Source organism: Aquarana catesbeiana, linkage group LG02 (assembly GCF_042186555.1).
Source record: "Aquarana catesbeiana isolate 2022-GZ linkage group LG02, ASM4218655v1, whole genome shotgun sequence".
Taxonomy (NCBI): domain Eukaryota; kingdom Metazoa; phylum Chordata; class Amphibia; order Anura; family Ranidae; genus Aquarana; species Aquarana catesbeiana.
In genome coordinates, this window is record NC_133325.1 from 115,252,156 (window position 1) to 115,269,961 (window position 17,806).

A 17,806-nucleotide genomic window follows, 5' to 3' on the forward strand; every position below is an offset into this window, starting at 1 on the left:
AGAAACACTATGGGTGAAGATGGAAGCGGTCTCCAGCGATGACATTGCATGGCTGGAAGGCTTTGTTTTCAGGTAAGTTTCACATAAAGTGCTAGTATGCAATGCATACTAGCACATTATGTCTTTCACTTGCAGGTAAGAAAAAAAACAAAGAAACGTCCAGTGGTTTTACAACCGCTTTAAACCCCCCAGAACATTATATATTTTCTAAACGCAAAGCCCCTGAAGAATAAACAGATAGTAGATGTTTATCAAATGCATATTTTCAAGAAAAAATATAATAAATTAATTTTAGCACAAACACATACAATATAATACCCATTGTTTCTTAAATATAAAATATGGAGTTAAATTAAGTAAATAGATACCAAACGTGTCATGTCATAAAATTGCGTGCGCCAGTGAGATCGCAAAAAACTATGGTACCCAAAAAATTCCATAGGTAACTATTTAAAAGCATTTACTGCTTTTACGTTTAGACGCCTTTCACACTGGGGCGCTTTTCAGGCCTTTTAGCGCTAAAAATAACGCCTGTAAAGCGCCTCTCATGCCTCCCCAGTGTGAAAGCCCGAGTGCCCGGAAACAAAGTCCTGCAAGCAGCATTTTTGGGCCGGTGTGAGAGCGGTGTATACACCGCTCCCAAAATGCCCTGCCCATTGAAATGAATAGGCAGCGCTGCCGAAGCGCCTGCAAAGCGCTTCGGCAGTGCCGAAACATAGGTGCTTTTAACCCTTTCTTCGGCTGCTAGCGGGGGTTAAAATCGACCCACTAGCAGCCAAATAGCGCTGCTAAAAGTAGCGGCGCTTTACCGCTAACGCCGGGTGCTTTCAGTGTGAAAGTAGCCTAAGAGTTAACTGAGTTATGGTGCTAGAATTATTGCTCTGGCGTTCGAGGTGATACAATGTGTGGTGCAATCATGGTTTACATACACATGAGCACCCTGCTCCACGTTTGCATTTTAAGGTGTCTACAAGCCAACAAGGGTTATGGTTATTAATTTAGATTTTTTTTTTTAAATACATTTTATTATAGTTTTTTTTAATTTTTTTAAACTTTTTCATAGAATTTTTTTTTCAACTTCATTGCTATCACAAGAAGTTTAACAATGTCATAGCACTGGGCAGGTATCTCTCTTTATGGAGACATTGGGGGGTCTGTTAGTCCCTAGTGTCTCCCCTGCTCTCCAAAGCAGATAACAAAATACAGATTGTGCTTGGTTAGCTGCACCCTTGGCTTTAACAGCCAGGAAATGACAGCTCTGAAATTGACAGAATCTTTGTTGTTTCCAGCTTCATTCATTCTAGAGGAGATCAAGGCACATATTTTCCTTGGTCTCCTCCCAATAGACATCCTGAAGTCCTCCAATGAGGTCCTGGGCTCCCAGGAAAAGCAGGAGAGCCTAGTAACCACAGATGGTGGGGTGCCGGTGGGGGTTAAACTGCACCGCGAGCCAGCCTGATCACTTCTACTTTACAGCTGGGAGATGGGTGGCTCAAGCACAGCACACGCTTATGGCTGCTGTGTTTTCTTTCTTTTTACGGATCTAAATGTAGCACTTGTTTACTGTGTGCACCAGTAGTGTATTTGGGTTTTGTGCTGCCCTAGGCGTGATTAAACTCGTGCACCCCCTAATTTAAATGACCCACCCCTTCTTGTCAAGGCCACACCCCTTGCTGCTTAAGACCAGCCGTGAAATTTTCAAGTGGAGACACTTGTTCTGAGGGCCTGGGGGGTGCGGGTGCAATGGATTCCCTTAATTTGCATAGATTACCTCTCACTTCCTGTTTGGTTATGGAGCAGGAAGTGAAGGAAAATCTCTGCAATGGGACAGGGACGGTAAAAAATAAAATGACGGGCTATAACCCTCCCTTATTCTATCCAAAATGAAAAAAAAAAAAGTGTTGCCTATAGTTCTACTTTAAGCACAAATTTCTGAAAATTGTATGGAGAGGACTAAGAAGATATAACCATGCCAATGGTGCAGCAGAAAACATATAGCACAGTGAGAAAGGTTTGTGGTCCAGTTGCAGAATGCCGGCCGCCCGCATATCCCGGAAGCAGTGCAGCCGCTTTATGGAGGCCCTAGACTAATTTGCATCTTGGCCCAGTCCGCCCCATAAGACTGCCGCTACACTAACAGTGTAGCACAAGCCAACGGGGACTCTTTCCGTGCTTCCCCCCTGCAAAGTGCTGCCCTAGGCCTGGGCCTTGTCGGCCTAGGCCAGGATACAGCGTCGGTGTGCACTGGCACATTAAAAGCAATATGCTGCGTTGAACATCTAAAACTGGACTTAATTCTTGAGGTCAAGCCTCACCAATGACCTATAAATTACAGCGTCACTTGATTCTTCATGCACCTATTGATTGAGTATCTCTTGATAATCGCGAGACATTAGTACCAACATCTTTCACTGACCTGGTGACTGCAACGTTCTGATCTATCCGGACTTTCATATCTTCATTCTGCTGTTGGAGAACCTGGATCCTCTCCTCCAAGATAACATTAATTTCAGCCTTAAAAAAGGAGATTCATTTTTTTTCAGAATAACATTCTAAAGAAGTTCGTGTATCAAATTTTGGCACTGAGTCAAACACATTTTGCAACTGTGTTTTTTTTTGCGTGTTTGGTCGCACGGCTAAACACTCAACTGCTACCTGCATTTGGGCTGCCATTAAGTAATAATGACACCACAAGCGCATTTCAGCATGCATTTGCAGAAACGTGGGCAGAAACGTGTTTCTGCCCACCTTTCTGCTATGCCCAGATGTGAACAAAGTCTTATATAGACCAGCCTTTTTCAACCAGGGTGCCTTCAGGTTCCTACAGGGGTGCCTTGGGAAAATTGTCTAAAAATTGCCCAAATGTTTTATACAAGCCAGCAGGTGGATCAAGCCTGCCTTTTACACAAAGCCACAGGTTTTCTTTTTGCAAAATTACAACCTTTTAACCACCAGCATCCTAACAACCAATTATGTCATCGGTTGATAAGGAGGACGTTGGACCCCTGCACAGCTTCCTTGTTTGCTCCTCCCCTGCCCCTCTCCATCAGCATTGGGGTCACATTAGCTGTGTGAGGGAGAGAAACTAACAGAGAAGAGTCATAGGGGAATACTAGTCAGTACCAGTGTAAAAAAGTGTGTTTTGCTTTGTAAGAATGTTGGGTGCCCTACATGTGTAGATGTTGCAGCATTATGTAAAACTATTATGCCGCGTACACACGGTCGGACTTTCCGGCATACTTGGTCCGGCGGACCAGAGTGTGCCGGACAATCCGCCCGTGTGTGGGCGGCGGCGGACTTTTCCGGCGGACTTCTTCCCAAAAGCCCGCCGGACCTAGATTTGAAACAAGTTTTAAATCTTTCCGTAGGACTCAGTTTCGGGCGGAAAGTCCGCTCGTGTGTGTGCTGGTCCGACGGAAAGCCCGCTCGTGTGTAGGCTGGTCCGACGGACCAGATACGACGCGAGGGCAGGGTATTGCATCTCGCGCTCTCTGCAATAGGAAAAACAAATTTTCCTATTGCAGTGAGCGCGGTGCATGCCAGGCCCTTAGGTCTGGTATGGATTATAAAGGGAACCCCCTACGCCGAAAAAACGGCGTGGGGTCCCCCCTAAAATCCATACCAGACCCCGATCCGAGCACGCAGCCTGGCCGGTCAGGAAAGGGGGTGGGGACGAGCGAGCGCCCCCCCCCCCTCCTGAACCGTACCAGGCCGCATGCCCTCAACATGGGGGGTGGGTGCTTTGGGGGAGGGGGGCGCCCTGCGGGTGTGTGTGGGCAAGTCCGTCCGTTTTAAAGTCCGGCGCACCTGGCGGACAAAGTCCGTCGGAAAGTGTGCCGGACCAAGTAGGATAGAAAGTCCGACCGTGTGTACGCGGCATAAGTTTTGTTTTTTACATTTTAGAATGGGGTGCCTCGAGATTTTGTAGAAGTTTAAAGGGTGCCTCAACTCAAAGGTTGAGAAACACTGATATAGATTGTAGATGCTGGCTGTTATTTTAGTGTACATACATTGCAATATTGGTAAGGCGAGGGTCAATTTGTTTTTTCTTGCTCCTGAAGACATTGTTGTTTGATTATGAAACACGTAGGGAGGATCTCCCTGTCTATAGCCAGCTTCCGCAAATAAGTGAGAGTGACAAGAAAGAGAAGAAAAAATTTGAAATGCTTTCACTCACCAGTTTTTCCAGCTCCATGATCCTCTTTTCCTGCTGATGGATTAACTGATTCTTCATTTCTAATACTTGTTTCACACTGGCTAGGTCTTCATCTAAGTGTTGATAGGGTGCAAGAGCAATCTGCAACACAAATTTTTACAACTGATATAAAATGATCTAAAACTGGCAACATAGCATAACCTTATGCTGCGTACACACGAGCAGACTTTACGGCAGACTTTGCCCGGCGGACGGGATTTCGTCGGACAATTCGATCGTGTGTGGGCTCCAGCGGACTTTGCTCAAACGTTGGACGGACTTAGATTTGAAACATGTTTTAAATCTATCCGTCAAACTCGAGTCCGGTCGAAAAGTCCGCTCGTCTGTATGCTAGTTCGACGGACAAAAAGCCACGCTAGGGCAGCTATTGGCTATGAACTTCCTTATTTTAGTCCGGTCGTACGTCATCACGTACGAATTTGACAGACTTTGGTGGATTGTGTGTAGGCAAGTCCGTTTATTCAGAAAGTCCGTCATAAAGTATGTCAAAGTCCGCCGGGCAAAGTCTGCCATAAAGTCCGCTCGTGTGTACGCGGCATTAGTGTCATTAACATGTGAATACGTTTAATAAGGAGCTTCTTTGGTCACTCCTATTTAGCACATCATAGCTGAGGAGGACACAGACCCCCTGGCTCACCCGTCAGAAATGGATACAAAATTAAAGTACATTTTTTTTTCTTTTAATTAAAATAAAAAAACAGGTTTATACTTACCTGCTCTGTGCAAGTGGTCCCGAACCTCCTCTTCTGGGGTCCCCTGCTGGCGCTCTCTGCTCTGCCTCTTCTGCATGTGCCCCCATTGCAAGCTGTGTGGGTGCGCTCCCAAACTGGGCTGTGCGCATCCATAGACAAGCACAACATCTTGGCCTTGGCCCTGCCCCCCACCCCCTCATCACAGGATTTGATTGATAGCAGCAGGAGCCAATGGCTCTTGCTGCCTTCAGTGAAAGCCTGTGAGAGTGGGGAGAGGGGAGAGAAGATCTGCAGCCTGCCACTATGCTGGATTGATGTAGGACTCATCAAATACAGGTAAGAGTTTGGGGAATGGGGTGGGGGGGGGAAAAAATAGTGGATTTTTTTTTTTTTACCTTAATGCATAGAATGCATTAAGGTTAAAAAAATAAAACCTTTTGACTCTAAAACCATTTTAAAACTAAAAACGCAAAGCTTGCTTATTTATTTACAAACCCTCATCCTTCTCTTATACCCTAGCTTCCACCTGTGGGAGAACATGTTCCTGCACTGTGCTGGAGCTTCTTCTCGCAAGATTTGGGGTACTCGGCATTCCCCAGGATCTCACTGGCAGGCTGGTGACATCACCCCCTTCAGTACAGAAGCCAGGATAAGTTAAATATAGTTATATAATTACTAACCTTTTTTTACCCACCCACAGACTTTTTGTTTTATAAAAGCGCAGAGTTTTGGCAAGGGGGGGGTTGACTTAAAGTGGTTGCATACCCTTATTTTTACTTAAAATGAATATCTCCTAAACGTTCCATGCGCGGTAGTGATGTCATCGTGGCTCCAGCCACTCACAGCGCCGGAGCCGCGAACCCGGAAGAAACACAGAGGGCAAAATGCCAGCTCCCTCTGCGTGGGCCGGGCTGCGATACGGGGACCTCATTCTTAGGTAAGTATTTCATAATGAGCTAGTATGCGGTTCATACTAGCTCATTATGCCTTTTGCCTTACATGATTTATTGTATTTTATTTTTTTTACATGTTCAGGTATACAACCACTTTAAGGCAAATCCAGTCTGCACTACAAGTGCACTTGTAAGTGCAGTCGCTGTAAATCTGGGGGGAAGATCTGAAATGAGGGGAAGCTCTGCTGATTTTATCATCCAATCATGTACAAGCAAAAATGCTGCTTTTTTATTTTCCTTGCATGTCCCCCTCAGATCCACAGCGACTGCACTTCCAAGTGTACTTGCAGTAGTGCAAAGTGGTTTTGCCTTTAGTAAATAACCCCCAATGTTTGTAGTGTAATGCCTAAACCACTCATCCATTAAAAACTAGAAAAATTTTTATCTAGACAGAGTCTTTAGAATAAATGATAAAATCTGATCGAAAATGAAAACAAACCTTTTGTATGTTTTATCAGGAACAGGGCAGGCAAGTCATAACATGGCTGTAAGGCGATATCTCAGGAGAGCGCAGGATAATGATTTTGTCTATTTTTGTTTTGGTTAAATCGTTCTCCAAAGCTAGCCTGTGCGACAATCCAGCATAATGGAGCCTGCCTGAGAATCACAGACATCTCCGCATAATGATCCTGTATCCGGAATATTAAAACCATTAACAAGTCCTTTATCCCTAGCATCTGTCTGCACCGGATAGAAAATGTTGGCTACCTTGTTTGTCCCGCTAAAAAAAAAATTCCATCCTATTTCCAGTCTCATCCAGCTAGACAAAAGGCAGGCCCATTTAAATGACACAGCATCCTCATATAGAAAGAAAGCAAGTCTTCAGAAAATCTGAATAAGTTTAAAGCGCATCTAAACTCAAGAACAAAGATCAATAGTACTGTAGCTCATCGGTCCTTAGGTGTGGTGGCTGCATTTTTCTTTCTTTTTTTTTTTGCACTTTTTTTCCCTTTCATTTTCACCTGGTATTCCTGCCATTAACACACTTCCTGTACTAGGATGACAACTAATGTTGGGCAAACGGTTCAGCCTGAGCATGAGTTCAGGCCGAACATTGGCTATTTGACCTGTTTGTCCAACACCCAAATTTGCAGCTTTGCCCAATTAGGGCGCAGTATAAGTTGGTTGTTAAGGAGCGGGGCCGGGAAGCCGGCCACAGTGTCCTTAACAACTGATGAGTCAATGGGTTTCCCTGCTGACAGCTGAATAAACAAAAAAAAATTTGCAGATAAAAAAAAAAACGGCGTGAGGCCCCCCCCCCCAAAATCCATACTAGATCCTTATCTGGGCATGCAGCCTGGCAGGTCAGGAAAGGGGGGACAAGCAATGGGAGCACCCTCCCCCCTCCTGAACCATACCAGGCCACATGCCCTCAACATGGGGAAGTGGGTGCTTTTGGGGCGGGGGGGGGGCTCCATTCCAAAATTATAAAAACAAAAACTACTTTGGCCCCCAAAAATCTATACCAGACCCTAATCTGTGCATGCAGCCTGGCAGGTCAGGAAAGGGGGGAGGGGGAGTTGAGTGAGCCCCCCTCCTGAACTATACCAAGCCACATGCCCTCAACATGTTGACAGGGACAAGGGTCTCTTCCCCACAACCCTGGGCTGTGGTTGTGGGGGTATGCAGGCAGAGGGCTTATCGGAATCTGGAAGCCCCTTATAACCAGGGAGCCCCCAGATCCCGCCCCCCCCTATGTGAATGAGTAAGGGGTACCCCTACCCATTTACCAAAAAAGTGTCAATACGCAATAAAAACACAGACAGGTTTTTGACAATTCCTTTATTAAAAAAAATAAACAAGAGTGCCCCCTGATGTAAATCCATCGCCAATCACGCCGCCGCCGCAACACCAGACCCAAAAAAGAAAAAAAAAAATGCTCCCGCGATCCATGAAGGCCGACTTCCTACTGCAGGCTCTGCCGTCTGACAGTTCTTATATAGGTAAGGGATGAGGCCACTTGGCCCCGTCACCCGATTGCACCACTCCCCTTGTGATGGCACTAACCCAGCATTCACTGGACCCTGATGTCACAAGGGGGTGGTGCCACCAGGTGAAGTCACCAGGTGGCCCTGCCCATCACCCGTATACGGACTGTCAGATGGCGGAGGAGACAGACGGTGGGCCTTCATGGACGGCGGGAGTGGGTTTTTTTTTCGGGTGCAGTGGGTGGCGTGATTGACGATGGATTTACATCGGGGGGACACCTTTTAAATTTTTTTAATAAAGGAATTGTCAAACTGTCTGTAACACTTTTTTGGTGAATGGGCAGAGGTACCCCATACTTATTTACATGGGGGACAGGATCTGGGGGCCCCCCAGCTGATGGGTCATCCGTTGTTAAGGACATGGCGGTCGGCTTCCTGGCCTGCTCTTTAACAACCAGCTAATGTTAAAAATGCCGGTGGCTGCCGGCTCCAAAAATTTGCATCTCAATTGCAGCTGAACCACTGAACAGCTCTGCTTTGGAAATTCGCGCCGGACATGTGTGAGCATAGCCCTAAAGCTTTGTGCTTTATCTGAGCCCTACTAGCTCCAAGTATATCTGTGTTCTGTATCTACACAGGGGGCTTCTCTCCAGCAAATGCTTGGGGTATCCAGTGACAAATGAATAGAAAAAAAGGTTGAAACTAAAAACTGGCTGACTTGCTACAATGTAACCAGCTCACAGTGATTATCTGGGGCAAAATATGAAAAAAAACAAAACAGGCAAGCAGATATTTTTCGGGACTAGTCTATCCAGCTCAATGAATTTCAGAGAAACAGGAATCTGAATTATTGATGTTATTATAGTACTGTAACAAACTGTAACAAAATGAAACAATATAAATGTCCTTGGCATTCTGACAAAGCCTGCTTTGCAAAAAGCCGCATTCTGAGAAATGATGTTCTACATTTGTTCTAGGGAGCACAGTAACAGCGCAATACCAGGAGATCTCTGTACTGATCATTCCTTTTGACTTTCAGCAGTTCTCCAAGTCCTGTCATGATCAGAAAACCAGGGAAATGTAGGACAGTGCTTTGTAGATATTCTAAGGTTTTGGAAAAGTATTTTCTGTGTGGAAAAGAAGCAGACCAGTCAAGTTTTGTTTTTGGCAGATAGCCCAGTTACCCAGTGCTTTTTTGTCTATTATAGAATCTGGAACTTTTACCTGGCCGCATTTACCTTGTATTATTTTTTTAAAGAGATTGTAAAGGTTTTTTTTTGTTTGTTTAATAATAACAAACATGTTTCACTTACCTGCCCTGTGCAATGGTTTTGTACAGAGCGGCCCTGAACTATCTTTTCTAGGAACCCCGCTGTCGCTCTGGGCTCCTCCTTTTCTCCATGTGCCACCATAGGAAGCTCTCTATTGACACGCACAATGTGGCTTGGTACCACCCCCTCCCTCATCACTGGATTTGATTGACAGCAGCAGGAGCCAATGGCTCCCTCTACTCTCTCTGAGTCCAGTGAGGAGGGGGAGAGAGAGCAGTGCTGCTGCTTTCAGGCACAGCGCTTTATCAAGATCAGGCTCAGGCAAGCATTATTTGTGTGTGTGTGTGTGTGTGTGTGTGTGTGTGTGTGTGTGTGTGTGTGTGTGTGTGGGGGTGGGGGGGGGGGGGTTGGGGGGTTGCACATAAAAGGTTTTTTTTTCCTTAAGGGAGAGAATGCATTAGGGTAAAAAACCTGAAGCATTTACAACCACTTTGACATAGAGCAAAAAAATTAAACCAAACCTTTTTACCAAATACTCAATACTCAAATGCTCAATACAATATCAGATGCTTTTCCCCCTCCCTCTCTCCCTCTCCCCCTCTCTCTCCCTCTTCCCCTCTCTCTCCCTCTCCCCCTCTCTCTCTCCCTCTCCCTCTCCCATCTCTCTCCCCCCCCCAATTGTTTTATTATTAAGTAAGAATCTACCTATTAAGATGTAATACTAATTCTTGAAAGTGTATTGTTTAATTCTATAGAGTTATTCACAATATATGAAAATTGTGTAATGTATTGATCTAATTTAAAATAATGGTATGTATTGATTTTATTTAGAAGGATTTATATAAAGAATACATAATTATGTATGATAATACTATCTATTATCTATTATATAGGCTAATTATATATTAGACTATAAATAAGAATTGGAGCATATTGGTAAGCTACTATGGAGCAGACTGACAAGTGTATGCACCCTGGGAAGAGCATCATGGGGCAATGTAATTTTCTGTAAATGTAAAAGCTCTTGAGGAAAGGATATAAAACTAGGAATGTTAACATGCGCTGGCCCTATCCATTGACAAAGTCCTTGGGACAAAACTTGTTGGGAGGAGTCTGTGTATGTAAACAACATGCCCACCTACACTGCTGGATGGAGGAACATATGTAGCAGCAGTCTTATCAGTGGACGCGAGACGCTGTAGCAGCCGTCTTTTCTGTCTCCCATTGGCAGGGATACCATTTATATATGGGCCTAGAGGACGGGGAGGAACAGATAGAGTCCAATTGTCACAGTGGTCTTATGAAGAGGAATAGGATCTTTTGGATCAAGCAGTGTATGGTGGAAGCAGAGTGTTTAACAGCAATGTTTTATGTACTAACCTAGCACCTGAAAAAGTAGTTGAATTACTTTACATTGATTCAATAAATGGTTTTAGAATGCTATTTTGGTGAGTGATTTGGGCAAACACCAGTATGGGGGCCATGAATGATTTGCAGTGGAATAAAATATTGTGGTAGTTAAAAAGTACACATCACTACATTGTTCTGTTAGAGACTTTTTTTGTAAAGGGTTTTATTGTATAGGTGTACACCGAGTGATATTTTTAGGGTTGCATTTAGCGTATAGAAAAGGCAGAAAATGTGTTAAATTTTCCTTGTAGGCACACCTATTACAGATTTCAATAGATTATTTGTCTTAGATCCATAAGTAAATGACGAACCACCAAAAACTGGCATGTAATGGAGGTTGGTTTTTAGGTCATAAAGGAGCTCTTATTTCAACCCCCTGGTGATCTATTGTTTTTTTTTTTTAAAACAACCTAACATTTTAGTTTACAGGATGATTGTGACCTGCCAAAGATTTGTCCATTAACTCAGGGTGTGTTAGGGACATCCAAAAAACCTTCATCTAAGCACCATGGGCATACCTTATATGACCCAGGCTGCCTCATTCACCACGTTTGATAACCTGGTAGGTCCCGCTCTGAATTACACCTACTGTGTAAATAAAGCCTAAAAATGGTGTTTGCAGGCTTTACTGATAAATAGGTTTTGACTATATTTTTTCTACAATGTATTTTGACTAATTCTTGTATGTGCAGATGAAGTGTATATCTGATCTACAAATAGAGCCTTTTTAATTTAAGGATACGTTCACCCTTTGGAACATGTTACATGTTCCAGCAGCTGCAGTCTCCCCCCCAACCCCCCCCCCCCCCCCCCCCCCCGTGACAGCGAGCGGGGGATTTTCTCTCTGGGCCCGCTGTCCCCATTTGAAAATGTCACAGCTTTGTGGAGTTTCCTGTGAATGCACAAACTACAACTAGTGGTTCTGAATGAACTGGAAGGTCGCTAATGAGCAGCCACGTAGTTCAATTTACAAGCCCTGGAGGTTGTAAACAGTCAGCCCATATGAAGGTACGGGCTGAAAGCTGCAGAGCTTGTCTGCAGGAGTCTGGAATTGTACCCCTGATCTGCTGATCAGGGGTGCAATGCTTTCCAGGGTCCAGGGATTAATAGCGTGTTTCAATGTGGACGACATCTGAGTTGAAAGACAGACACAAAGACTGCAATGAAGATTTGGCAGATTCATATTAGGTGTTCCGGACTGTACTGGTATAGTGGTTCTGTACCATGTATCAAGGGAGCTACTATGAATATATTCTAACCACCAATACGGAGAGCGGAGACTACCCTGGACGCCTTATATGATCGTGGCGGTGAGGAGAACGTGGTGGAGATATATTATGCTGTTTGCCCCTTTTGGGGCTGTTGGATTCGGTGAGTGGAGACCCTTGAGGGGGAGCACAAAAGTCACTAAGATCATCTGAGAGCATCCCAGTCACGTTTTTTTCTTGAAGAAAATTTGAACACTGGTTTCTGAAGAGATTCTTTATGCTATGGACTATGATCACTAATTATAAATTAATTTGTATATATTTGCACTAATTAGGCAGAGGTGCACTTTTATGTATATGTTTTTGTCTAATGCCAATGATTCATCATCCTATGGACTATGATCACTAATTATAAATTAATTTGTATATATTCGCACTAATTAGGCAGAGATGCACTTACATGTTTCTGTCTAATGCTAAGCCACTATAATCTATGGTGGTTTTTCTTTGAAGTTTTATCACAACTTTAGGTGTTTAGTCTACACCCCTATATTTATTGTGTTCACATTTATGATGTTTTATGATTTTGTATAACTTATATCACTTAAGATTGCTCTTAATTGCATAATAATTTTTAGGGGTTATGGTGGGGGTATAAACTGCATTTAGATAGTTCACATTAGGATACTAAGGGATCTTCTATCCTCAAATTATCTTACTCTACCCCTCCTCTCTTCCCTGCAGCATGCACATATCACCCTCACTCCTACCCTCTCCCTACTATGGCACCCATCATCTCCTGCATTTGCTGCACCCACATGCTGACATAAACTCCAGGGCCACTAGACACGTGCGCTCATGCACATCCCACTCCCACCTTGCCTTCCTCACCCTCCTCCTTCTCCTAGTCTCAGGTGATATTTCTCCTAATCCTGGTCCGCCATTTTCCAAATGCAAGCCACATATCCAATACCCCTCCCCCTCTGGCAACCACCGCAATCCACTCAGTTTAATTTCTATCCCCCTACTTCCTCAAAGCACCCCCACCAATCTCATGTGCCCTGTGGAACGCCCGCTCCATCTGTAACAAGCTAACATCTGTACATGACCTCTTCATCTCTCATGGCTTGAACATACTGGCCATAACAGAAACCTGGCTGCAAAATTTTGACTCAGCTTCTCCTGCTGCCCTCTCCCATGGTGGTCTCCATTGGACTCACTCCTCCAGACCCAACAGACAGAAAGGAGGTGGAGTTGGCTTCCTTCTGTCCCCACAAAGCACCTTCCAAGTCCTTACTGTCCCTCCCTCTCTATCCCTCTCTTCTTTCGAGATGCACTGTATTCGTCTGTTTTCTCCCATTTCTCGATGATTGCAGCAATTTATAGGCCTCCAGGACCGGTATCGCGCTTCATTGATGACTTTGCTGCCTGGCTACCCTACTTTCTCTCCTCTGAAATACCCACCATTATTCTTGGTGACTTTAACAATCCTGTCAATGTCAACAGCCCAACTACAGCTAAACTTCTCAACTTAACCTCATCTTTTGACCTAACCCAATGGACACATACTTCCACTCACTCCAATGGTAATACCCTTGACCTTGTATTCTCCCATCTCTGCAACCCTGGCAACCTCACCAACACCCCCTTTCCTCTATCTGATCACAACCTCATTACTTTCACTGTATCCTTGCCTCCAACCACCCATCCCTCCAAGCAGCAAACAATTACTTGTAGAAACCTTCGCCACTTTAACCCTTCTCTTCTCTATTCTGCTACTGACAACCTATATGACATAATCTCTCCCCTGTCCTGTCCTGACCTGGCCACTTCTGTCTACAACAGTTCACTCTCATCATCACTAGATGCACTTGCTCCCCTAACCACACGCAGAATTAGGCCCCGACCGTTACAACCCTGGCAAACTGACAACACTAGAAATCTCAAGAGACATTGCCGTGCTCTTGAACGACTGTGGCGTAAAACCAAATGCCTGCAAGATTTCACCCTATATAAATCTGCCCTTCTAAAATACAATTCATGCCTCCATGCTGCCAAACAAGCCTACTTTGTCTCTCTTATTAATTCCTTGTCATCCAGTCCCCGTCGGCTCTTCTTAACCTTTAACTCTCTGCTTCGTCCACCACCCCCTCTACCCACTAACTCACTCACTGCCCAAGAGATTGCCAATCACTTCAAAGACAAGATCAATGCAATTCGTGAGGACATCTCCACTGTGCGTACATCTTCCCCACCCATCATACCTTGCCCAGCAGCACATTCAACCCTCTCCTCTTTTGAATTGGCTACTACGGAAGAGGTTACAAAAATTTTCTCGAATGCCCACCTAACCAATTGTCCCTTGGATCCTGTTCCCTCACAACTACTACGGTCACCCTCTTCTTCTATCCTATGCTCCCTCACCCACATCTTCAATCTCTCCCTTTCTAGTGGCATTTTCCCCTCCCCTCTAAAACATGCACAGATCACTCCCATTCTTAAAAAGCCCTCACTGGACCCTACCGACCTGAACAACTTAAGACCCATCTCATTACTCCCATTCACCTCTAAACTTCTAGAACGCTTAGTCTACAACCGTCTTAGCTCCTACCTCAATGAAAATAACCTTCTTGACCCCTTACAGTCTGGCTTTCGCTCGCAGCACTCCACGGAAACTACCTTACTAAAACTCACTAACGATTTACTAACTGCTAAAACCAACAGCCAGTACTCCATACTCCTACTACTTGACCTCTCTGCGGCCTTTGATACTGTTGACCACCTGCTCCTTCTCAATAAACTACATTCCCTTGGCCTCCGAGATTCTGCTCTATCCTGGTTCTCTGGCTATTTATCACAGCGCTCCTTCAGTGTCACCTACAACTCTGTCTCCTCCTCTCCATTGCCCCTTTCTGTGGGGGTCCCCCAAGGCTCGGTTCTTGGACCCCTTCTCTTCTCTATCTACACCACCTCCCTTGGTCACCTAATAACTGCCCACGGCTTCCAATACCACTTATACGCTGATGACACCCAAATCTATCTGTCTACTCCTCACCTCACTCCTTCAGTCTCCTCTCACATTACTAACTTACTAACTGACATATCAGCATGGATGTCGCACCACTTCCTTAAACTAAATCTCTCTAAAACTGAGCTATTAATATTCCCCCCCGCCCGTGCCCCCCTCCATGACTTTTCCATCAAAATCAACAATGCAACCATCAGTCCCTCCCCTCACGCCAGGGTACTAGGTGTAATCCTAGACTCCGACTTGTCATTTCAGCCTCAAATCCAATCATTGTCAAAAGTTTGTAGAATTCACCTCCGTAACATCTCTAAAATTCGCCCTTTTTTAACAAATGAAACCACCAAGCTCCTCATTCACTCCCTTGTTATCTCTCGCCTTGACTATTGCAACTCCCTTCTCATTGGCCTACCGCTCCATAGGCTATCCCCTCTTCAGTCTATCATGAATGCTGCTGCCAGACTTATCCACCTTACCAACCGCTCAGTGTCTGCCAACCCTCTACTTCAATCCCTACACTGGCTCCCAATCACCCAGCGAATTAAATTCAAAATTCTAACCACAACATACAAAGCCATTCACAACTCTGCCCCAAGCTACATCACTAATCTTGTCTCCAAATATCACCCAAATCGTCCTCTCCGCTCTTCTCAAGACCTCCTGCTTTCAAGCTCTCTCATCTCCTCCTCCCATGCTCGTCTCCAGGATTTCTCCAGAGCCTCTCCCATCCTCTGGAACTCGCTACCTCCATCTATCCGGCTAGCCCCTACTCTTGCTACCTTCAGGCAATCCCTGAAAACTCATCTCTTCAGGAAAGCCTATCACGTCTCCAACTAATCTCCTACCACTTCCACCAGCTCATTCCCCACAGTTACAACCTTTTGTACCACCTGCCCCACCCTATTAGATTGTAAGCTCTTCTGAGCAGGGCCCTCTTAATCCTATTGTATTGTATTGTATTATATTATATCTGTATTGTCTCCCTTTTATATTGTAAAGCGCTGCGTAAACTGTTGGCGCTATATAAATCCTGAATAATAATAATAATAATAATAATAATTACAACCCCCCCTCCCCACTTCCCACTATACCATCAGATATAATCCTACAGGAAGCACCATACCCCATTATAAATTTTAAGTATTTTGTGGAGGATCCTTAGGGAAGCTCCTTTAGGGGGCTGCATACCTTAATCCTTTGTCCTAAGCGCAGCTATCACACATATTCAGTATGTGCAGGAGAGGAGCATGGTGTGTGTGGTGGTGGGTAGTATGTGCAGGAGAGGAGCATGGTGTGTGTGGTGGTGGGTAGTATGTGCAGGAGAGGAGCATGGTGTGTGTGGTGGTGGGTAGTATGTGCAGGAGAGGAGCATGGTGTGTGTGGTGGTGGGTAGTGTGTGTGGTGGTGGTTAGTATGTGCAGGAGAGGAGCATGGTGTGTGTGGTGGTGGGTAGTAGGTGCAGGAGAGGAGCATGGTGTGTGTGGTGGTGGGTAGTATGTGCAGGAGAGGAGCACGGTGTGTGTGGTGGTGGGTAGTAGGTGCAGGAGAGGAGCACGGTGTGTGTGGTGGTGGGTAGTATGTGCAGGAGAGGAGCATGGTGTGTGTGGTGGTGGTTAGTATGTGCAGGAGAGGAGCATGGTGTGTGTGGTGGTGGGTAGTATGTGCAGGAGAGGAGCACGGTGTGTGTGGTGGTGGGTAGTATGTGCAGGAGAGGAGCACGGTGTGTGTGGTGGTGGTTAGTATGTGCAGGAGAGGAGCACAGTGTGTGTGGTAGTTAGTATGTGCAGGAGAGGAGCACGGTGTGTATGGTGGTGGTTAGTATGTGCAGAAGAGGAGTATGGAGTGTATGGTGGTGGGTATTATGTGCAGGAGAGGAGTGCGGAGTGTATGGAAGTGGGTATTATATGCAGAAGAGGAGTAAGGAGTGGACGGCGGAGGGTAGTATGTGCAGGAGAGGAATGCGGAGTGTATGGAGGTGGGTATAATGCGTAGGATGGTGTCAGTAGGGCAGTGCACAGTGTCAGTAGTTCCTTATTTTTATTAAATTGTAAAAAAATGAATTCATTAATTTATTAGTATTTTGATCATACATATGCCAGCTAACTGTTGGTTTGGCTAAAACAAAAATAATTGTTTTCCTAATACTTTTGGGTCTATCTAACCATTGTTAGCAGGCAAAACATTCTAACATGACTGTTTCAGGTCATGTGAAAATTTACAGTGGATAATACCATAAAGAAAGGGCTTGGAAAGAAGAGAGTTTATATTAGCATTGCTGATAAAGATGATAAAACAAATCACCTCCAGCTGTTCCTTAGTGCTCTTCATTAGTGCTTCTTCAAACATTTTTGCCCGGTCTCTTAGCGAATGATTCTGGAACGTCAAAGTATCAACTTGATCCTGTGGGAGAAAATAGGACTTTATGAGAAAATCTATTTTACTATTACAGTCAATAACCATATATGCAGATACTGTATGTCTAATACAAACTTCCAGCCTCAGATCAGAATGACGTTGGGCAGTTTATGGAAAGCAGAATGGGGAGAAGGGGACTTCCTTGTCTTACTTTAATACAGAGGTCTTTGAAAGATTTTTTTTTTTTTTTTTTTTTTATGAGTTCACACTGTAACCTTCATTATATATCATACAAGACTGGGAGGGAAATTCAAAACACCCCTAACAGCACTTTTCTGGTGGTAGTTCTCTTAAGAATGACTTGCACCTAATTCAGGCAAGCATTTGTGCCAGTTTTGGTAACATTACCGACTCATGCAGCAAATTCAGGTAGTTCTTATTACTGCCACTTTAGGAACCTTTCACTATGGCAGCAACAAAATCTTAAAGAATCATCGCCAGTTCTCGGATACGGTAATTAAGACCAACACTGAGCTGGTATACAGAGGTACGCCAGTACTCAGAGCGGGCCGTGCCCGTGTATGTGACCGCTTCCCACACAGTACAGGATCCTCTATGCCATTCACCTGTCAGCTGGGAGATTCTTGGCTGAAAGTCAAATGTAAAAGGGAATACAAGTGATGTCATACCCAATGGCAATGGCCATAACACCATATGACAATGGCCATTTGGCATATGACTTGTCACT

At 44.7% G+C, this 17,806-nt stretch overlaps 1 protein-coding gene across 1 annotated transcript in view; it reads right to left on the minus strand.

The window, feature by feature from the left end:
- MTUS2 (microtubule associated scaffold protein 2) overlaps positions 1-17,806 on the minus strand; it is a 974,348-nt gene that overhangs the window by 10,759 nt on the left and 945,783 nt on the right. Inside the window, exons 13-15 of the mRNA XM_073613369.1 lie at positions 17,005-17,103; positions 4,178-4,297; positions 2,417-2,514 (exon numbers count right to left, since the gene is read on the minus strand). Coding sequence (XP_073469470.1) covers positions 2,417-2,514; positions 4,178-4,297; positions 17,005-17,103 — 317 coding nt within the window. The remainder of the gene's footprint in view (positions 1-2,416; positions 2,515-4,177; positions 4,298-17,004; positions 17,104-17,806) is intronic.